Genomic DNA, 23,915 nt, shown 5'->3' with positions numbered 1-23,915 from the left:
TGGATAAGCCACAGTGGGCTCCAACACAAACCTGTCTGGCCCAAAGGAACAGCTCCTGCTCAGCAGATGTCTGGATTTTTTTCCCCTATGTCATAGCATAGCCAGTAGGAATAAAGGCAATAAGATGAACCCATCATTTCTTGCCCTCACATGGCTCAAACAACTCTTCCATGTTCTTCTATCCTCATCACCAGTATCCTCTCAGCCATTTCCACTGGAATGCCACCTCCTGGAGTGGCTCAACACAGTGCCCAGGAAACGGTCTTTCATTCTTAATCAGTTCTTTTGCAGAAGTATAAAAATAGCTATGAGTTATGAGAATAAATAGTAGTGAGTGCTGAATTAACAGATTAACAAAGAGAAAATAAATCAGATTATGTAATTCCAGTTCTTGTGAAAGTGCTATGGGACACTGAATGATCATGTGTGATTTTGGGGTTCTCTGCACCTGCAGCAGACCAGCACTCCTCAGTGGTTCTCTAGGGCCTGATGAAGACAAGAGGAGTGACATTTGCAGCCACCCTGCAGTCAGACAGTAACACAGCCCACTCTCTCTGTGTCCTACTGAAGTCTTATCCACATTATCCTATCAGATAACTGGTAGAGGACATGGAATGGAGGAAAGCATGGAAGAGATGAGTGAGTTTATAAGTTTAGACACACCATATGCTCTTCAGAGTTTCCTTTTTAAAGCATTTTATAATGGATGTGAAAGGGCCACAGGGAAAGGAGAGAGCACTGAACTAATGCACCTTATAAAATACTGCAAGGTGAGAGTAGTAGTTTATCACAGCAGTTTTTGTTCTTAAATGCTATTTAAGTTTTCATAGATGAAAGCACTTTCAGAGGCTAGAAATAAGATTGCAGAGGACAAAGGGGAATAGTTGAAGCATCAATGACGATGAATGGTGCATCAAACTGTAAACCAATCATTTCACCGCAAGAAAACTTGGCGTTCAAGTATTATTCATGGAAATATTGAAGTGAGAAAACTTTTAAAGAACTGTAAAACTACATTTTAAGCAACTGTCCCAGGAAAGCCTTCTAGGAAGAAACACTTTGTAGCTCATTCATTCACTATTATTTTCCAGAAATAGTAATGGACAGATCCAGTAACCAGTATAGAAGCATCCAGCTCCAGTGAAATCAGGGTAGCTGTGCTGATTTGCACTCACAGAGCATCAGGCTGCTCACAGAATGACAGAACAGCTGAGGCTGGAGAGGACCTCTGGAGACAGTTTAGTCCAGCCTCCTGCTTCTCTGTTCTGAAACAGATTCAGGATGTAAGAATTCCTTAGAAAAACTCTGTGCCTGTTAGTGAGTCAGGCAAAAGCACCATCTGCAGGTATGCAGCAAGTGATATACAGGCCTGAAGGATATATTTTTAAAGGGTGTAAAAGAAAAAAAAAAAAATAGTTATATGTATGATCCGTTTACTCTTGAGTTACCTAATCATTGTTGACAGCTCAAACCCTTGGGATTGGGCATGGATGAAGAATAATGACCTTAAATGCAGCACATTGCACCTTGTGCACTCCACGTAGTGCAACAATGGAGTCCCCAGCTCTCACAGCTCCCAGGCTCAGCTGCTCTCACCTGCCTACCAGCCTGACCTTTCACCAAGAAAGCCCAAAAGACCCCAGGGCTACAGCCTGGCTGGCCTAATAGTGGCCAAAGTCAGGGTATAACTCAGAGCACGTTGCTCCTTTATGAACACAAGCCAGCCGGAGTAAAGTTGAGTTGAATTAATCAAGGATTAACTCAATTCTTACTGGAAATCATGGACAGTTGGCTGGGTTATGTCCACAATGAGATGCAACTGGATAATCTAGAAAAAGAAAAGAGATAAAATGGGGACATTTGGGACATTTAATAGGAGACTGGATGAGTTACAGAAAAACATGCTGTGGAAAGCAATCTTTTCTTGGTCCTTTGGGAGAAACTACATACACTAATAACAGTACTTCCCCACTCCTTTATTTTGAAAAGTGTCTGAATAAAAATGGAATTACCTTACTCAACAGAACTGTTTCCTGTATATGCAGTTTTAACTACCAGCACTAATAATGAGAAAAGGATCCTTATTATCACTTTTTTTTTAAACCCTGCTCACATTGCACCAATACAGTCACTAGTGTTTCAAAAGGACTGTCTTCAGATTTGACAACCTGCCACAAAAGACAGATTAATTTTGTTCCCATTGCACTTGCAATGGAAGCTTCTAGGAATAATAAAATCAAGATTCAGGTATAGAGAATCTTTATTAGCCCTATTGATTCATGAAGCAACGAGAACACACCTTGTCCTTCAGCTCCCAGGTTAATACAGCACAGCTGACAGTTAGAGAATAACATCTATTTACATGGGGTGAATCCAAGCAGAAAGTCATTAGGACAATGTCATTTCCACAGTGTGCCTTTCTGGAGTGCAACCACTGGCTGGTTCCTGTAAGTGGCTGATAATAACTACAGAATTTCATGGCTCAGATTGATCTTAAAGAAATCAGAAAATATCATCAGTAAATATGCTGAATATCTGGACTGGAGTAAAATAGAAAAAGAGTCTTAACAGAACATAAATTAGAAGAGATAATAGCATATTGCTAATCACTTTAAAGCTGCAATCCCTAATTAAATAAATTAGAGGATTTTCTTAAAACTGATAGTAGCACTCTCAGATATTATATGATGATGGTGTTTCTGTTTTGAAAAGACACCTTTGGAAAATGAGATTACCTCTCAAGTGCTTTATCTCAAGTTTCCTGTAATATTACCTGGGTAAATGAGCATCTTGGGTAAGAGGGAAGTCCAGTATCTCTCCCCATGCAGTTGTAGATAAAAAGCCCTAAGTTTGGGGGTTTATTTCTTTTGCTTTCATTTTGGATTTTTGTTTGGTTGTTTTTTTTGTTTGGTTTTGTTTTTAATGGCAAAGAAGCTGTAAAGTCCCTGGCAAGAGCATGCAATATATCCATTGTCTTCTATGAGACAGGCATTGTAAACAACCACAAAAAAAATATCACACCAACACCCAGAAGAGAGGTTAGAGAATAATATAAGCACATTTCTGAACCTTACACCAATTATGAGCCAGCAAGGCAGCTTGGCCAGAGTATACACTGCACTCTGAGCCTCTCCTCCTACCCTTTTGTCACATCCCTACTGAATTGAAATCTCACAGGGCCAGTTGAACTGGATTACTTATATTCTGTTCTCAAAGCATGTTAGTTGGCAAAAGACAACTCTGAGTTGTACTTCCTATGATCAAAAAGTCCAGCACAGCAGTGCAGAAAGTCTGGTTTTAACCTTTATAAAAAAAAAAACACCAACAAAAAACCAACCAAACAACCAAGCAAAAAAAGTGAACAAAAAACCTTCCAATAACTTGTCGAACTGCATTCCAGTATCTCTGAGGGGCATTACTGCAACTCATTAAACTTCTTTATAGTCTGATGTGTTACAACACATTGCAGAGCAATGGTAAATAAATAACTGCTGATTTGACACTGCTTTCAACTGCAGAGCAATTCTGCTTTCCTCAATGTTACAATTAATGTCAGCAGTTAATGCCTTAAGTGGTGGAATCGGAAACTCAGCTACGATAAACACATGCAGTCAGATTCCAGCTTAAGGATATACCCAAACTGCAGCACGGCGTTAGTTCGGCTGTCCCTGTCTCAGGCTGCAATTACAGTTCTGTTGGTCAGAGCAGCAGGGGCACCATTTGTCATCCTAAGGAAGGCTGGAGTGCTGTGAAATTGGGCACTTTGGAAAAATGCAGCTGTAGCAGAACATATGTATAGGCAAGACCATGAAATGAACTGGCTCCAAGCCAGCACGTAAAGAGAAAAACAAGAGAATGTAAATGAAAAAAAATTATAAGACACTGTACTCAGAAGATGCTTCTATTGATATATCCTGACCAGCCTTAAAGGTCAGGATGACAACAATCTGTCTTCTCTGTGGGACTGCTTAATCAATTTGCAGCTCTCTTTTCTTCACCCTGTTAGCAACAGGTTTACATCTTTCAAATAGATCTTCTATTTTTGGCTACTTAATTGGTCTCAGGTTCCTGTGTATTTCTCTGTACAGCTATAACAAACATGGGTGTGTATTTACATTCCTGCACAGACTCTAGTGGATAGAATATGAACTGTTCAGCTCTGTTCTGTAGCTTACTGTCACTAACAGAGATTATTATGCAGCTGAAGACAGTTTTCTGCTCCTGGAGCTGAAGGAGGAACTGAGCTGTACTTTAGCTCTGCAGTGAATACTGGAATGGGCAGAGGCTGCAGGAGAATAACAACCATGCAATCTTGAGAAGCCCAAGTCCTTCCCCTCTTTCCCAGAGCTGAACAGGCCTATGTGTCTTCTGTATATAACGGTGAGAGAAAAATCCAGCATTGGAGCCATTCCATCTATCTACCAGCGTCACAAAGTAAGAATCAAGAACTTTACATACAAAAAAACTCTCTACCATAGGCTTTTCATCACAGCTGATGAGACAAACCCTTCTGTGAACTGCATCAATGCCACTAATCAGAAGTCAGTAAGATCATCACATCCATCACCATCTTTCCTTCCAGCAATAAGGCTCCTTAATTTGGTGTACTTTCCTCTAGCCAAGTACAACTTACTAGAAATCCTGCAAACCACTGACTTGAAGAGGTGCAGGCATCTCTATCAGGTTGTGGTGTTTGGGTGGAAACAACTCAACTGAGGCAGGTAAGTTTTCCTCTCAGACTGGTGTAGGATTTTGACCAGGTACACATTAATACATTAGAGTTCTCCAAACACTATGCAAGAAGTTACAGGGATCAATCACTTCCATTTAACTGTCTACATAATTTACCTGCTTTATTTTCAAATATAGATCCATAGGGGGACAGGAATCAGGGGAAATGAAGTCATGAACAAGATCAGACCCAAGCCTCATATTTAAAATATAAATTTCTGAGGAGCAAACTTCTTATAAAAATATATGAGAGGCCCTCCCTCCAACCTCTTCTCTCTATATATATACTTCGTGCACATGTACACCTCCATAATGGAAGTTTTTTATATGCAGATTTATATTAGGAAATTAATAAATACAAGTTATACACGTATGGCTGTAGCACACTTCAAAGATTTTCTCCCATCTGAAGAGCAGAACAAATGCAAAGGCAAATATTACCCTGATGCACGCTTCATTACAAACAGACTGCAGCAACAATCAGCAATAAGCCATCTCCTGCAAAGAAAAGGGACAACTTCCCTCCCCTAATCTCAGTGCTATTTTTCTTCCCTCTGTCAAACAGCATTTAGCAATGTTGATGTTGTGCCATATATTTTCTTCCACCCACAGGCAACTGGCCAAGGTAAGGTGCATCTGCCCAGAGGTTTAGGTAAGAGGTATCTGTATGATGCTGTACATTCAGAGGTACAGAAAACTGGGGAGTATAAAGGAAGCCATTCCTAGCACAGGAAGAAATGCATTTGTCTGAATTTAGGTTTCTTTCCTCTTCCACACTGTGAGTAAAAATTTTAACCATAAAGCTTTGCTTTTAAATGGAATACATAAATGACTCCCAAACAGCTGTCCTACTTAACACTACTATGTAAACATCTGTTCACATTCCTGCATGCAAATAAGAACATCAGCTTGCAAGTCTCTTCGACTCAGATTAGTCTTTATCAAGTCCTCACAGAAAACACGGGGGTGGAGGACAATGACTGTATGAATTGGGAGGAAAGGAAAATCTTGAGCTTTTTTTAGAGAATTGATCCTTGGAGAAAAGATGGATGATGGAAAATACAAAAAACCTAAGTACATGCAAAAACCAAACATTTTTCAGTGTGCTTGCCTTAATGGAAGTTTCCATTCCTATCTCTTTGTGGTGGTTTCCTACTTCATCACATATTTTAACAGCTTGTTTTATAATTGGACTCAGTGTCAAATTTTTACCCCTCTTTATTCAAGCCACCATTTGAAAGTTCCAGGGTCCCAGACCTTCTCCTGCTGAGCTAAATGGGATTCTTGACATTGAGGTGAATGGAAACAGGACTGGGAAGGCTGTATGCCTCATTAGATACACGATTCCACAGCACCCTCTAAAATTCTGCTGAACTCTCCCTTTCAAGCAAATAAAGCTGGTAAACTCAGAGGCCATGAAATGTCACTATTACATTTCAACACTTAAACTGAGGTACCTGATGAATTAGCCATCTTCTTGCCAGCATCTTAGAAAACTGCAGCCCCTGAGGGATTTCCCCTGGCCATTACCACTTATTGCAAAGTCAAAGAGAGAAAGCTAAGGTTATTGTTTTGCCTGTGGAATCAAAATATGCTGAGAGAGCATGTTAGTCCCCAGACTTAGAGGTTTATTGCATTTCTAATTCACACCTAAGGTCACCATATGTCAAATGAGTATGCATTCTGCTACCATGGCTACTGCCATAATTTTAATTCTAATGCTAAATAGTTCTAGATTGGAACAATACTGACTTGGAAACAGTTATTTAGTGCTTATAGCAGAAGACTGGTCTTCTGAGTAACGATAGAAAATTAAATGTTCTGGTTCTACCCTTGCATTTGTCACACTCTCCAAAATCACACAAGTAATTTAATCACTCTGAACTTTCGTTTCCATATCAGAAAGTCAAAGAAATAAAAGGCCTGAACAAGAGTATACCAAGATAGTACAGCAACAACTGCATTTTCTCCATTGAGAAAAGCTAATAAATGAATCAGTCTTTGATCAAATTTCATTCAGCATTTAGAAATGCAGTATGAGGTTTGAAATCTGTTACTTGTGTCCTGACAGCATCGCACCATGGTGGAGATGCCTCCCTTTGCATAATGCATTAATGTGAATTTGACCACACAATTGTCATTCCTTGTCATTTAAGCAGTCTTACAGTTAAGCAGCCATAATTGTCCTTTGGGTGTTATCTTAAATACATTAAAAACGAAATTGAATGCTTTCACCACATTATAGCTGGGACACTTTTTCAAAGCTAATTTCTATGTCTGTGAATTATTCATAATACACTTCAAACAGGCTCTTCCGGATAAGGTAATTGACCTTGTCTGCATGAAGCACCTACTACCTTGCCTTGGGATAATTTAATCTACGATGTGGTCCATTATTCAAAGGTAATGTCTTTTCATTAGGTTAGGCAATATATTATCACTCAACTAGTCACCTAATTCTGCATTTAGCGTATTCAAGTTTTCACTTTTTTTTTTCATAGGTTACACTCATCATAGCAATATCTCACATTTGAGTAGCATGGTGTAACAGTAAGACAGCATTCTCTTGATAAATGGAAGCAAGACTATGAGGACTCTAATTTCAAGATTTACTTGTGCATTTTAAACCTCAGTTGGCTTTGTGTTTTCCATGGGTGAAAGCAGCAAAGGGTATCTATTCAGTAAGAACTAGTGTAAGGTCAAAACACAAGTACAACTAATGCACCAGGTGGTAAAAGCTATGTAAATTCATGCACTGTTCAGTGGAAACACTTGTGTGGTGATGGAACATATGCTAAATCACATGTATGACACATATATAACACTTCCACAGTTTTCTTTTGCTGTGTAGAAAAACCCCTGGTTGGTCTGTCATGCAAGGATGCAATCAGCAATGCTGGCTGTAGCTCAGGCTGGCTCTGAACCACTGCAGCCTTCTCTGTAACAGACCATTATTAGGACCTAATTCCCTGCTATATTCCCTTGAAAGACCTTGCTCGGTGAAGACCAAAGTAACTGATTATTTTTTGCATATGCATGGAGTGAAATCTCTGAGAGAGAAAGCTGAACAGTTGAGCACCCAGCTCTCTTCTGTGCTCCAACTACTTTAAACCACTTTAGCAGAATAAAGGCGTTCTGAATCTATTTTAGTCAGTCACTGACAAAGTCCTCCTGCATGAGTAAACTCTTGAGTGGCACAGCGATCTGGAGGAGCTCCTGCATCAATCCCACTCCTGGCTCCAGCAAATGGCCAGAGATAGTATTCTAATTTATATTGCACCACTCCAGTAACCAGGATTAAAGATGCCTCTCCACCCCTCTCTACTTCAGTATTGGAGGATACATCTCTGTAAGAACAGTGTTGGCTTTTTCAGTCTATCAGTGCTGAAGTGTTTAGATGCTGGTTGTAAATACTGCATTAACAAGCTATGGATTAACTTCTTATCTCCTCTAAATATCTTAACTTTTAAACTGTTTCTGTTTTTTAGTTTGTTTTATATTAAAGTAGAATTGAATGAAAGACCTAAAAACTAAGGAGTTAATCCACCATTTTACTTGCTTAAATCAGTATAAATATACTGAATCCAATGGATCTGATCCTGCATATCTTTGAGCTTTGCAATTTTTTTAGTTGAATCATTCGTTACTGTAGTTTCTCTCAAGCTGTCTATTAATAGAATATTATGATTATGTTAGCTATTCAAAGCTTTTTAATCATGTTATATAAACACAGTTCAGTCTATGAATTGTTTATCCTGATTAGATATTGTTTGAGTGTTCATTTAAAATTATGAAGCATTGCTTTAGAGCAGAAATAAAGGCAAGGGCATCAAAGATTTCAAGGTGCTAGACTGAACATTTACTCTGAAGGTCATTGGCTGAATTCCTATTTTCATGAATATTCAGGAACAATTGTTCATGCCTTGGAAAATTTCTGCAAAAACAAAAATCTCAGTGTCATGCAGAATGATATAAATAAAGAAGAATTATGAAAATTATCAAAGTAAAACTGAAATTCCGGTAGAACAGGAGTGAAATAGGTCATATTTATAATTTTCCATCAGCTAAAACAAACCAGCCAAGGGAAGTGTTGCTCCAAGCAAGATTACCTGCATCTGGCCTGACTGCTAGATCATATTTCACATCGGTCGAGTGCCTTCCATTGTGTAACCACAGTTGTGCACATTGATGGCTCCTGCCGCTATAATATGGTTATGTTTACCCATTAGTTTCTGCTTTTGTGCCACAACCCAGCAACTGTGATATTACAATTGTTCTAATGGTCTGTTTCACTTTGTTCATTTACCTATTAATTTTGGCAATGGCATATTTCATGGAACATAAATTTCATCCTCTGAAAACACGACAACCTGTAGTACAATATGGTCAGGCAGATTCTGGAGCTTTGTATGGAAGTAAAATGAACTGCCCGGGGTGGCATTTTGGAAAGAACATACCTCCCTCTGGAGGCATTGCTTGTATCTAAGGTGATTACTTCAGCACTAACAGGATGTAATTATTCACTCAGTAAAATTCTGACTCTATTAAGTAGATACTTCTAATGTTCTGCAGATTGGCTAGTGGTGCTAGAATGTCCCACACAGGTAGTAAACAAACTGCAACACGATCTCTTTGTCTGAATCCAGAACATAAGTGTGCACTGAGAAGGAAGTGACCTAGAAAGCTGCCAGCGCTTTGAACACGGAGGCTCTGGGAAACAGGACCCCAAAGCAGGACCTAAAAAAATGCTCACTGCAGGAGAACCTTTCCCTGTTCGATGGCAGATATTAGAGTGGCAAAACAAATGGATCAAACTGACTTTGCACTGCCAGAGAAAAAGCCAAAGGAAGCTGATATACAGCCTACTTTAGAAGACAACTTGTCCTAGAATCCCATCCTCTGCTGTCGCCTTAGCATTCAGTCATACAGATTTCTCTCTGAGAAACAGCACCTAAACTTCTGCCACACCCCAAGTTTCTGGATAAAATATGTGACTTTGAAATCACAGTGACAAATGGGAGGCAAACAAGTGCTAATGTACAGAAAGCCTTTAGCTCAAAGGAGAAAAGAGTAACCAACACTACTTTGTCTTGTACCAAGCCTGACAATATCCATGTGGCCCAAAAAATGACTTACAGCTGAATTCCTCTCTTCTTTTTCCTCATCCTTAAAAGGAGGAAAGATTTACACATATCTACATAAATATAAAAACCCATACTTTCCCAAAAAGAGAGAACTCTATCTGTATGAATACATAACTTTATATACTCTACTGACAATTTGAACCATCAGATGAAGGAAAAGTTAGTATTTAAAACCAGCATATCATAAAATTGATGTTACTCTTTTTTCAGAACCACTTTTCAGCTCTCTGGTCATTTTTTTAAAACAGCTCATCATAGGCTTGGAGTCATCAGTAAAACAAACCCGTCAGACCTGAACTAGGTTCAGTAACACAGAACTGAGAAAAAGAACAGCCAGGAACTGTTATCTTTTCCTTCCCACCAACAAATGTTACTATGAACATTTTGATCACATTGAATGAGACAGCCTGAACAAAGCTGATTGCAGTCTAAACTACTGGGAGCACTTTTCATGTGCTATTAGTGTTAATATACTGAAATCACTACATGTTATAAATTAGACATGTCACTTTAAACTTTTTGGGGAAATAGAAGATTTAAGGAAAGGGGGACATGCAACTAAGCATCATGGATGAACAAAAAGTCAGCACACGAAGACAGGACTGAATCTAGCACGACAGAAATGCTCCAAAGATCTATGAAAAATCAGTGGATAGTGATGAAGTTCCTTTGAGTTTAGGATTAATGTTTGGTTTGAGCTTTTGTTCCTGTCCTGGAAGGAGACAGACATTTCTGTATCTGGCATGGTGAGAAAATATGTAGATCTGCATCTCGTGTTAGCCCAAAATAAGATTTCCTTCTAACACTAGGACCCATGGAGTAGGTCTCTATTGATTCTAGCAGGCTTTATGTATTAATCACAACCTGGATTTCTAGAGAAATGAGATATATTGAAACACTCTACAAGAATTTTTGTGCACACCTGTGTCAACTGTTCGAGTAACTCAGGAACCCACTAGTCAATTTCAAGAACATTTGACTGAGAAATACATTCCTACAGGTTCCACATACTGCCTAAGCAGAAAACAGGCACTACTACTAGGAGAGATCCTCCTAGTACTCAGCCTAAGTGAAGGTTGCAATATATTTTCATTCCTCTGTGTGTATAAAAAAATCCATACAGAAACAACACTAAACCATAAAACCAAAGGGGAAATAGCAACATTTATTACTCCACCGGTTACAGTGCAAAAACACAGCTTTCTCCCCTTATCTGGCAGGATACACCAAAAACCCCATTATAACCCACCTGAATATATTACCATTACCTGACTGGCAGTTTGTTAGGTCCATAAAAATTCACAGGATCACATCTTCCTGCTAAATCACCATTAACTGTGGTGACACAAAAGCCAATGCACCTCTAAGGAACATGTTCATTCTTCCTCTAGTAGCATAAGGGCAAGGCACAAGAGGTACCTACAGAAAGCTCACACTTGGAGTGAAAGACATCAGAGGTGTTCAGCTGAGAGGAAACACTTGTATGGTTCTTTTTTTGTGGCTACAAGAACCTGGCCATTTGTTTTAGAGGGGTACATTTAAATTGATCTAATGGCCTGTTCCAATTTCAGGCTTAACTGGTGTTAGTTGCAGTCTGACGCCTCAGTTTTCTTCTCTACTAAACAAGAAAGCTACCTTCAGAAGAGAACTGCAGAGATTAATTGGTTAACCTTTTTAAATATTAATGTTTAAAAAAACCACAACAATACAAGAACAAAAAGCCAAAAGACTTTTCTTCTGGGGCTTCTGCTCTTGGGAGTAAAAGAAGAAGGCTCTTAATGTTGTTTTGAGTCCTGGACAACTCAAGTGGGAATGCATGAGTCTTTCTCTTGTCAAAAGGACTTGGAAAAGATTCAGGCTCAAAAGTTTTTTTTCATTTTTGTTCTCAAACTTTTGGGGCAAGCACATAACAAAAAAGCTTCTCTAAAGGAGGTTTTAAAAGGGTTATTTTCGTTCAGGTCACCACATCTTTCTAGCTACTCATCAAGTCTCAGCCAGATCTGCTCCTCTTCAGATCATCCCAGGTTGGGGGGAACAATTCAAAATTGCTTTTAGGTGCTTCTTGTGAGTGGAAGAAGTACACAACTTTTTCCCCCAGTGTCTGGAGACATTTTCTCAAAGTATGCTTGGTTATCCTCTACATTTTGGGGTGTTCTTTTTAGAAAAGGAAGTAAGAGACACTTAGAAGAGCTACTTTTATGCCCCACTTAACAATAGATAGCTCATATAAGAGTAGTTTAGTGTTTTGCTTAGGGAAAATTTTTGTTCCATTGTCTGAACACCAAGTAATGTGAAAATGCCGCTTTCAGCTGATTCTCATGGATTCCTTGCTCCTGTCTCTGTGTTCACACTTTCAAACATAAAATAAATTTTCCACAGGCTACCTTCAAACTGCAATCCTGGACTTCAGATTTACAAGCAATAAATCTGAGCTCTACCTACTAACCTAATTATTCAGAGCAAAAACCTGTCTTTTTTTTACCATAGAGTTTAATTTTCTTTTCTCCTAATTACTTATATGATTAAGTTATGCTACTGATCTTTTGGGTATAGCCTAACACCCCTGTTTTCCTGGACAGGTCAAACCAATTCAAACAAAATCTAAGCATAGGGATTCCATCCTATCTGATTTTCTGCAAGTGCCTTGCTATGCACCTACTTTCTTCCCCAAGTCTAAAACAGGAGTCAAATGAATCCAAACCGAACATGAAACTAAGAGACTACAGCCACAAATGCTTTTTTAGCCTCAAAAATAATGAAAATACTATTGCCATTTACTATTGCCACTCATGTGGCATGTTGGTAGAAGAGGTTAGATGAGAACTTTTCCAGTGCTATGATTTATATCTCCTGCTCTGCAAGATCAGAAAACATCACTCTCTGCACTGGCCTAAATTTGACAGACAAATTAGTTTAATGTCAGTAAGACAATCTGAGTCTAATGGAGCCCAAGATGTTTAAAGTAGGACAGCTGAAAGAAGCAGACAAATGGAAGTGTGATGAGAACACACTCCCTGCTGTGGCTCTAATGAGGGAGAAGGCACACTTTTCTGCTCAGGCAGCAGTCCTGCTTCCTTCCTTGAATGCAGGACAGGTTGCTGTCATAGCTAATGACCCACTAATATAACAAACCATAGTTTAGCTGTTTGTTTCTAATCACCATTATTTATTTATGGTTAACAATATGCGGAGTCCTGAAAATTAAAACAAAAAATAAAAAGTGACTATAACTGCTCATGATTAAGGGAATGTTGGCTGGAATAGCTTGAAAGAAATTTGTCCTTCCCTTCTTCAAACTGTGTGTGTGAATTGTTTATACAACTGGGTCTCTCAAGCCAGAGGTGTTTAAGACGTGTTTGGTTCTGTCACATGTGTGCCTCATAAAACTATCCATTTCCAAACTCTTATTTGGACTGCAGAATTCCCTGAACTCAGTGTTTTGGCATTACTGAGTTATGAGCATTTACACAATCCCACAGGTTTCACAGGTTGAACAAAAGATATCATTGATTTTACTCCAAACCAGAATTTCTTTGGGATCAAAATTCCCAAACCAGCAGATTGTAGTGGTCAAGTAAACATCTTGAAGCATCAGTTCACAGCACTGACTTCCTCACAGAACCACCAATAATAGTGTATGCAATGAATTCCAGAATCGTGGTCCAAAATCTGTTGTCTAGATTTACATTTCATTTACCTGTCCTATTTACCTTCATTAATGTCCCTGGTCAAGCTTCCTGTACACTGGAAAAGATAGTTTCCATGTCAGTAGAACACAGTAGATCTATTTATCTTAGAGTGCAAATACATTCTCTATGTAAATTGTAAAATGTCTCAAATGAAATGAAATTTGATAAAATAAAATAAAATGAGTATAATTCCAAAATTTCTCCTTAGACTCACAAAAATTAATTCATTCAAGGAAAGGAAAAAAACAAAACAAACACACAAAAAAAGCAACAGAAATATTCAGTGACAGCAGAAATATGAAGGATGTATTTGATAGAAGCAAACAGGAGTTAACCACAGCTCTCTCCCAACTACTCCATCAGTCCTCACTTCAGGAAGTGTTTTTTAAAATTCCCCTGACACATCGTGTCTACAGCAAACACAGATAATGGTGCTCCAGTGCTCACTGGAGCCATCCAGGAGAGTCCTGCCCTGCTGGTGTCACTGCAGAATGATATCAGGTACCATTATAAGCCTGCTCTCTCCTGCAGTGGGTTTCAAGGAGTGAATATGCTTTCCTTCCACTGTGTTAGAAACCATACAGTGTATGGCTGAGCAAGGACTTATTCCCGTGTTTTTCCCATCATTTTGCCTCTTGGCTGCATTTCAGTCTCAGAGAAACACAAGAAGACTGGATGAGAAGTAATGGCAGCAAGTAGCTGCCATTCCTTGCTTGCCAGCTCCAGCACACTGTACCTCCCTGCCAGCCACAGAGGATACTATAGGGCAAGAGGAGAAAAGGGTCAGAAACTGGAGTCATGGTATTTCCACTACCCACAGGTGTGTGCAGGCTCCATGCCAAGTTACCTCTGCCACGCCACAGGCTGTGTATTCTGCTTAGACTCCCTGCATTTTAATCAGCTGCACACATAAACCAACATTGTATCTTTAAAAATGGCCTCTAAATCTCTGCCCACAAATAAAGGGGGTATACTGCATTACTATGGTGAACTCTGTTCCAAAGTCTCCAAATATAACACAAGTTGTCTGAAGTTGTGCTTGTGAGAAGCTGTCACTGCCACTCTGGGGGGAGAGACAAGGTATGGTGATGGAAACACAGATGGCAAGTCAATCATTCTCAAAAAAGGGATCCTAATTACCCAAGAATAATCACAGCACACAATCCACACCTGCCACCTAGCCACCATTCCTTCAACATGAGCCACTTTTTGAGGGCAGGCTGCCCTGTTCTATGTTATTTTGTGCAATGAAAAATAGTCTCCTGGTAAAGCAGTAACAATTTAAAGTTATTTTGTACAAGAACAAATAGTGCCCTGGTAGTGCATTAACAATTGAAAGTACTAGAATGATAAACTGGAAATTATATTTAAAAGGAATAAAATACTAGTGAGGAAAACCTCATTGGCAAATGACTGCTTGTTATGGGTCATTTTATACCACCTTTTGATACATCTATGCAAAATACTCCATCAACACCCAGGCTTCAGACTCCTTTCTTCAAAAAGATTTACTCTAAAGCGGTGAAACCCTGGTCAAACCAAACCTCAAAAAATTATATGCACTTCAGGTGAAAAAATACTAGAGCTAGTGAAAGTCCTAGATGAGTAACTAAAAGCACTATAAAAGCTCTGGATGAGCACAAAACTGTGTTCCACTGCATCCTGTAATACAAGAACTCACTGCACTGAGCAAAACAGTAGTTAAAAAGTATTAGAAAAATGTAGTTCTGTAAAACAGCAAGTGGGAACTCCTGGAACTTGTTTTCCTAGGAGGCCTCAGGGCAGGCAGCCTAATAAAGTTCAAAAAGTGATTAGACAAGTTTATGAACAACAGATCCATAGTGGACACTAAAAGGGATTTGCAATAGCATAAACCCTAATGCCCTTATTTGAGCAACTGTGGGTGATGGGGACATCCCATCATTGAGGGACGTGCTAAAGACATCAACTTGTGTACTCACCTTAAGCTGCATCTCTCCAGCAGCCACTACTGAAGGAAGAACCCTGAAGGTGATTTCTTAGCACCTTATGCCCTCACATCACTGGCCTCATGTGGAGCTAAGGAGGGAGCCTGCACAAAGCTCTAGCAACATACAGGGCATAGATACAGAAAAATAATAAAAAAAAAGTTGACCTGTCTCAGCTATGGAATTAAGTCTAAATGAAGAAATTATAATATGCTCCCTGCTGTGAGGCAGCACTACATCTTTCCCTCCAACAGAGAGTTATAAAATGCAAATGCAGTGGTTCACCAGTGAGGGCAACCAGCTGCCTGGCATAAGGGGTCACAGACTGTGGGACAGCACCCGGTGCAGCATGGCACTGAGATTTGGGACTAGCGGGGAGCCAGAGGGGAGGAGAGGAGGTGGAAACCTGGGTGCAAGTCATATGATAGTGTGACTTGACAGAACATAAGTTCAGGGAAGAGGTGTGTAGTTTAGGATGGATGTAGTTTAGGAACAATGTTTGAAATCAAAGCTTAAGGTGACATGGTGTAGGAGTTCTCCTGGAAAGAGAAAAATAAGGAAGAAGTCAGGGAAAACCGACCACCTACAGACATTCCTATTTCTTTGATTTTGCTCTTGGACTGATCTTTTCCCAGTCCCTGCCTACACAAATGTGCTATGAACTTGACAGACTGTCAGCCAAGTATTGTAAAGCAAGCTATGCTGCCACTGATATAGCCGTCACTGTGCTAAGTCCCTGATAAGGTGGATGTGAGGAAGCTTCCCAAGTGAAAAGCATTTGAGTCCACCCACCGCTTCTAGAAAACTGAGAAAATTCAGTCAAGAGCTGGGGGTTCGTTCAGTTAATGTTTTCAAACATCTTGTATGTTAACAGTTTAATTAAACATGCATCTGCACATAGGGACCTCTCCTTGTACACGTGTTCTCTCCTTAGGTATTGCCTGTGGTGCTCCATGAAGAAAGGAAATCAAAGCCCTGGGGGGCTAAATTTCTTTTCATATTCTCAGAATACAGAGACATTTAGAAGTAGCTCAGCCTTCCTGCCCAACCCACTCCTCTCCTGCTAGCTTGACTTGGCCTCTACTTGTAAGGATAAGTCTGCAATCTTTTCCTAAGAGTGTGGATTACTTTCCTAATTAATGCCAACTGTCAGATTTGCTCTGGTTATGTGAGTTATTATTTGATTAAGTGATTATGTGGTTATGTATTATCTGGTTATGTGGTTATTTCTTCAACAGGCCTGGGAAAATCACAGGAGACTTGTGATTTCTGGTCATACAAGTTTCCTTTGCCACCTTCTCAAGAAAGCCAGCTATGCCTTGATGAACAGACATGATCTGTGGTGTTCACAAACCTCCTGAAAATCTGACTGATGGCAGAGATGCACAAAACTACAGTTCAGGGCAATTTAACTTTTGCTTTCAAAGACATGCTTGCAGCTAAGCTGTAGTATGACAGGGAGAACCAATAAGGCTGTTCCAGACAGCAGGAGGTGGAGATGAGTAAACTCCTCTGCCAACTGCCAGATTGCATGTCTGACACATTGCAGATGTAAATCCAAGAAACTCAATGGGGATACTCTGCTCAGTCATACCCGCTGAGTATGTGCCTGTGTCTTCAGGGCAGGAGGGAGTAGCAAAAGAAGAAAGAGAAATTCCTTGATATAAACTGGAAAAATTTTATGCAAGCCAGAAGCCTCCCTGAGCTTTTCTCTGAGGCAGCCCAGAATGCTTTGCTTGTCCCATTTGCCCCATGTCAAAGCTGTGAAAGCCAAAATTGCTATGCAACAACATACATCTTTGCACTATGATGCAAAAGGAAAGAGAAATGTTTTTATTGCTTCTCTGTGAAACATGTCAGTATTTAGATCCTGAAGACAAGGATTTGGTGTGTTGGTGCTATCAGCTGTAACATCCTAATAATGTGTTCCATCTCCTTGGTGGGAGGGAGGAAGAAAAGAGCAAAGCCCAGAATAAAAGTAAGCTCAGAAATGGATTGGATTTCTTGCAGGACATGGAATTTTTATAACTTTGTCAGGATTAGATATACCTCTGGGAGATGCCCTTCCATTAGGCATTCACCATTGGGCTCAGTCCAGAGGTAATAATGAATGGAGACACTCAGCAAGCTGGATTAGGTCAGGTAACATTTCCTGCAGGCCTATGGATGCAGTATTGTTATTACTACATGGGCATTGCATATTGAATTCTACAGTCAGATCTGAAGTGTTGCTCATTAGCAGCAATTAACCATTAAGATACCCTGGCAGCATAGAAGGAACACAGTGCTTCAGGCATGCAGAAGTCTAGGTCAAACGAAGAAACAAAACCCAAGAGTTTTGATCTTTGTTCTGATGCTCTGGCCCCAGATCTGGCAAAAACAACACAGGTGAGAACCTTCTGCAACAATATTTTGTCCAGCAAAATATCCTGAGACCACTCGCACTTGTAGCTCATCTTCAAGTTGAGTGGAAATTCCTTAAATCCTGTAACTCTTCAAGACACCTATAGTGTTCAGCACTACTTGGTCTCTAGGTTCCTCTGCAATACAATAGCATTTCACTACAAAATTAGTATCAATTAATGGAGCTTGAGGAAAATAATGCTTTTCTACAAAAATGCTTAATACTCAGTTTAGAAAAAATTACCCTTATCTTGTCATTTCAAGAACTGCAATGTTATTTTTGAGCATGTTTCACATCTTGCCAGATTTAAAGCCTGAGACTACTGAGAAAGCTCAGGATGAAAGAAGGAAAATTCAGAAGTGTAATTAAAAAGTATACAAAAGGAAGAAAAAAAAAAAGAGGAAAAAAATGATGGTGTCTGCCACATGCACAGCACTAGACTGCAACTTCATTTTTTTTATTTCTCAGCTGAATCTGCAGTAAAGACTAAATGAGTTGTGCAATTCTTGTGTGGTGAACTGTCAGGACCACAGTGGCACTGCACCAGCTGCAAGAGCACAAGCCATACTGCTGGACACCATCCCCACATCCTTTCCCTTGAGGAATCAGCCACAGCTTTGGTCCTGGACGAGCAGAGGATGAGCTGCCTGTCAGGAGCCCTCTTAGCCAGACTGCCTGTTGTTGGATAGCTTTAGCCCTGAGGATGCACAGTTTACACACTGTCAATTTACACAAGATTATCTTTACTTTTTTCTTCCCCAAAAAGTTTTGATTCTTAGGGAGTGTCCCCAGCTTTAGAGAGGCCCCACATACAAGAGGTATCTCAAAATCCATTTGTAGTGTACATTCCTGCATACACATGACCAAGTGTCTCACAGAAATGTGCAAAAATAAACACATGCAAACCTGCTCTAATATTGTGGCACTCATCCTTAAAACAACATTTTGGAAATAGCCTCTGCGGGGTATTATCTTTATGCCACATCGAGTGTGGTGTGGGATACAGAAGCCAGCAACACTGAAAGTACTTGTAAGACATTAATTCCACTTCTTTATGAGCAGTTATGCCCACATTTTGTTTTCCTTTTGTGTTCTACCCTGGATGCTGATATTAACATTTCAGTCTTTAAAAAAAGATTAGCAATACAAGCAATTCTTGGCTGGTAAATCTGATGATAACAAAAGACAAAATTCACAGCTTTTAAAATTAAACTGACTGTAAGGCATCTGATTACCAGATCCATAAACATTCAGTTTACAACAGTGTTACAGTAACATTGCTGGAACTGGGAGGGTTTTGACGCATCTCATTAGGCAATGTGTTTTTAAAGACAATAGGAACTCCCACTGCAAGCTCCCCTTCCGGCTTGCCATGGTCTTTTTTCTAAACTACAAACAAATTTAGGAGTTGCTAATCAAATAATCACCAGGACAATACAGACATTACAAGTAACAGGAGATTTTTGAAGACAGTCAGAAGTCTGCCCTTAATGTCATTCATCTCTCCAGATAAACAAACATAAAATCCTGACATTAAAACAGACTGGAAGACAAACATCCTGAGTAGCCACTGGAAATTTGGTACTGCAGGAAAAACTGATGAGACCCTCTGCTTTCTTTTTCTGTTATGTTAAGACAAGGGGAAAAAATGCAGTCCTTCTATTGCAAGGAGAAGGTTAGTTTTGCCCCAGAAACTGTACTGGGGCAAAACATGAAACATGAAACATCATATTCAGGGTTGTGGGACTCAGGAGAGGTTACATCCCTCCCCTACATAACATTTTGAGTCTGAAGCAGTCTGGATGCTTTCTATGTTTAATATACAGGTAAAAACTGTAAATGAATGAACACATCTCTTTGCCATCAGCTAAATGCACTAGGTAGCATTTTCCATCATAGGAGTTTTCAGTCTGGGCACGCATGAACTTACAGAGTGAAAACTCCTCTGACAAGCTCAGACCCTCTCACACCAGAGCACAGGCACTGCACAGCAGAACCCCAAACAGTAAAAGATTTTTCACTCTATTCCATATTGCTACTAATAATATGGGGTTTTTTATTGGTTTGTTGTTTTTTTTTTTTCTCCTCAGCTGCAGTGTGGCTTGTACCTGCTGTACAATCAGTAGGAGTTAAGAAGGAAAGATTTGCGATGGTGACACTTACTCGGGGTGTTGAGGAGCCGTGACTTTTTGCAGTGGTAGGATGCCTCCTGCTCGCAGTACTCAGCACTGTTTATCACAGCCTCCAGCTGCTCTGCACTGCTGTTGTAGTTGAAGGACATGGTGTAGGGCTTCTCTGGACCAGCTCCTTGCACTCTGGTCAGCCCTGTGCTGTTGTGCTGCACTGCAGTCCAGATCTTATCTTCTGTTAAATGAAGAACAATTGAATGGGAGGTTAACAGCAAAACACTTCCAACAAGCAGGGAACAAAAAAAAACAACTGAAATGTAACATTTTACTGTGGTGGACAGAGCATCAGCAGGACCCCAGGCTCCAAAATGGGCACTTTGTGATGATCACCAATAGGTCTGTCTTCATTAAAGGTCAGTGTAGCCCACAAAGATGTTTCTCCCTGAACCAGCTCAAGCAAACACTACACTGCCTGCTGAGCAAGAGAGAAACTACAAGCTTCCTGGGAAGCACAAGAGACCTTCAGCTTCTTCTATTACCAGATATCTGTATAAAATTAGATATTTTTCAACTGGCTTTGTCCTTGAGAGAAAACACATAGAAATATGGCTCATGGGGGTAACATTCACCTTCTGCCTGAGAGCACAGCCCATGCTGTTGTAATAACAAATGGAAGCAGAGAACTGCAGCTGATGAGCTTGCACAAACTCGCCATGAGCAAAAAGCACAATCTCTTGCCAGAAAGTTAAACTGAGAGTATGTTCTTACCACCCAGCTGGAAGTCAGATCACTCATTTCACTCTGTTCTCAGATTTTTCTGCATATAAGTTGAGTGATGCCCTACTTGGATGATGGTACAGAACACCATATGACTTGGCATCTGTAGTTAACTCTAAATATTGATGCTTTTCCATGCTGGGGAGCCCATTCTCATTTCCTTCATTTCATTTACTGGCAGAGCCAGTGACTGTGTAGGTGACAGAAATCAGAATCTAGGCTCAAGCACAACTTGCACCCTACAACCCAGCTCACAATCTGCATTGGCACTGGTATAATGAGAACACCACACTTAGGAGCAATTGGCTTCCAGGGAGGCTTTTTCCCAGCTAATTCTGGTATAACAATGGGCAAGGTAGAAAGGACGACCTGAACGGCCAATTTGCTGAACCAACACAGAGTTAAAGACAAGCTCTTCAATGAGGATTCACAGGACTGAGCCCTGCACATGCCCAACACTATTAATAAGAGTCACATCCAGCAAATTTTCTTTTTATCAAAGACCCTGCTTGCCTAGGGAGGATACAAGATACTGACAGGGCAAAAATTTAAGGCAGCAATTTTCAGTCATTTGATGAGAAGGAGATTTTGATCTCACTTGCAGAAACACACAGAGGAAGAAGATCTAGGCAATAGATTTCTATTTTGTTATTTATGCTTCATCAGATAGATAACAATGAATCACATCTTTTCTAAGCTGATCTTAAAAACTGTGTATTTAAGGATTTGGATGGTTTTACCACATTACCCAGCCTGAGTTCTTGCAGAGCCTGACCTTTCCAGTAACTCCCCAATACACGGGTATGATGAGCCAAATAGCTCTGTGGACACTACAATGCATTGCAGCGAAAGTATTTTTCACTGAGCTACAAATATATCCTCCAGATTACTTCAACAGAATGCTAATAGGTGTATAAAACTCCTAAATGGACTGTCTGTGCAAAGACACTCAGATGATTTAATGGATTGTTGTTATGGAGGCATTCAAATGACAGGCAAGCAACAACAGCCATCTGGAGACTATCTAAAGAGGTCTGTTCCAAGACCTGGCTGCAAGTCACAGAAAAATTAACTTGCATTAACTGTAAGGACAGTTTACACACAGCAAACCACACATTCATGCACAACCTTCCCATCATTTCTGTGATGGTAGACAGAGAGTTTGCTCATAAGTCTGCAATTCTGTGGTTCTTACTGACTTCAGGAAGCTGCTTGTGGACCCTTGGAGTTGGAGCTCAAAGAAACATTGCTGCAACGTGTGATACACAAAATTCAGATTTAAATGATAAGAAATACTGCAAATTTATTGCTTGTAATACTTGTCCCAGTTGTTGTAACCACAGTGAACACTAGCACAACACCGTGCACAGTCCTGCACATATACTGCTTCCAACACAATGTACTTCAATGACTTCGTAACAGACATCTTGTACATCTTAAAGCAGTGATCCTTATCAGCCAGTCCCTGGTTTTTTTTGCTCTCTGAAGGCAATATTGACAAGAACACAGTGGATTTTTCAGAAGCAGTTGAGGGTAAGTTAACTTTCCTCTCACAGAAGCTGACAGAAGTTTAACATCTACCTTAACTGAAATATCTGCTAAAAAGACAAACACCAAATTGCTGATAGTGTGAGACATAACACCAGGAGACGATAGAATAAAAATTCCAGGTGGGCTGTCAAAAGCACCTCCCCACTGAGAGTTCTGAACATAATTTTAAGAAAATGCAATAAAATCAATGCTCACAATAGTGGCTACAGTGCTGCTCAGGAAGTAGAGCAGCCTAATGCTCTAGCTGTACAGTGGTTAACACTGCTGTACTTTCCAGGCTGTATATCAAGAAAGGTGCCATGTGGGTACCTGAAAAGTCAAAAGCATCAAGAGCTAGAAATTTAGAAGCAAAGAACAATCACTAGGAAAAGCTGATTAAAAATAGCATAGCACAAACCTGTCTTCCCAAAAAAAGTGTTGGAAATATAATTAATTGACATGTTTAAAATAAGGTTTGACAAGGTATCAGCAAACATACTGTAAGTGGCCAGTACTCATTAACAGGAGTGTTGGACAGGCAATGTGACAGGTCTTCATCTTATCTTCCTCTATCATTGTTCATTAATTTTCAGCAGTCTTATCATTACAGCTGCACACAGCTGTCCTGAGATGTGAACTTTGACATTCTAGACTTTTCTCCACAAGATCATTTAGAAATAAGATGACTTTTTTTCCATCCTCTTGCTTACAAAAGGAAAGGAAAAACAAATCAAATTTCTTTCCGTAGTCAAAGTAATTGTGATTTAGCAAGTATATCATAATGGAATTTAAAAAGCTATAGCAGAAGAGAAGAATTCTGAATTTATTAAATTTCAGATTTTCTAATCTACACATGCCTAGTCTGTTAGGCTTAATACTTCTACAGACCAGATCTATCCTTCAGTGGTCATTTCAAAGTTACCCTCTGTGCTTCACCTTTGAAGTAAAGGTGACCATCAGTTCAGCCTCTCAAAAAAAAAATCTGGTTTTCTCATTGATCTAGTGACAGGAAAGTCACAGCCACCAGCAAGCAAACCTCAGATCAGAAGGGCAGCACAGATACAAAAGAGCTGGTGGCAACAAGGCAAGAGGAGGAAAAGGAAGAGAAATCTATTCCACCATCTCAATCATGTTTCTTCCCGCTTCCCAGGGAAGGAGTAAGGAGTACTTCCATTTTAGAAAGCAGCACGTGAGGTCTGGAGGGGCAAGGTAATGCAAACAAAGTCAAACACAACCTGCTACAAGAACAGAGGATTACCTTCACATCACAGTAAAAGCAGCTCAGAAAACAAAGTTCCTTCTTTCAAAAGGAAACCTTTTTGTTTAAATGCAGCAAATGTGACTGGAAATGACTTAAATTTTCAATTGCGTTGGACAGAGTAGAAGAGCCAAAATTGCTCCCTCCTGCACCTCCACTGGTTGAGAGAGAAGTTACTAAGAGCTGGAGGGCAGTAAATCTTTGAACCATTCCAAGACCATTGCAAGATCATTGCATCTGCTTCCACAGATCAGAAGACCACTCAAAAATAATCCCAGCATTTCTT

General features: G+C 39.9%; 1 protein-coding gene across 1 annotated transcript in view; it reads right to left on the bottom strand.

Moving 5' to 3' along the window:
* Positions 1-23,915, bottom strand: part of CNTNAP5 (contactin associated protein family member 5) — a 269,482-nt gene that overhangs the window by 58,671 nt on the left and 186,896 nt on the right. Inside the window, exon 13 of the mRNA XM_058839980.1 lies at positions 20,099-20,299. Coding sequence (XP_058695963.1) covers positions 20,099-20,299 — 201 coding nt within the window. The remainder of the gene's footprint in view (positions 1-20,098; positions 20,300-23,915) is intronic.

Source organism: Poecile atricapillus, chromosome 5 (genome assembly GCF_030490865.1).
Source record: "Poecile atricapillus isolate bPoeAtr1 chromosome 5, bPoeAtr1.hap1, whole genome shotgun sequence".
Taxonomy (NCBI): domain Eukaryota; kingdom Metazoa; phylum Chordata; class Aves; order Passeriformes; family Paridae; genus Poecile; species Poecile atricapillus.
Note: the sequence above shows the minus strand (reverse complement) of the source record. Positions and strands in the feature narration are given on the sequence as shown.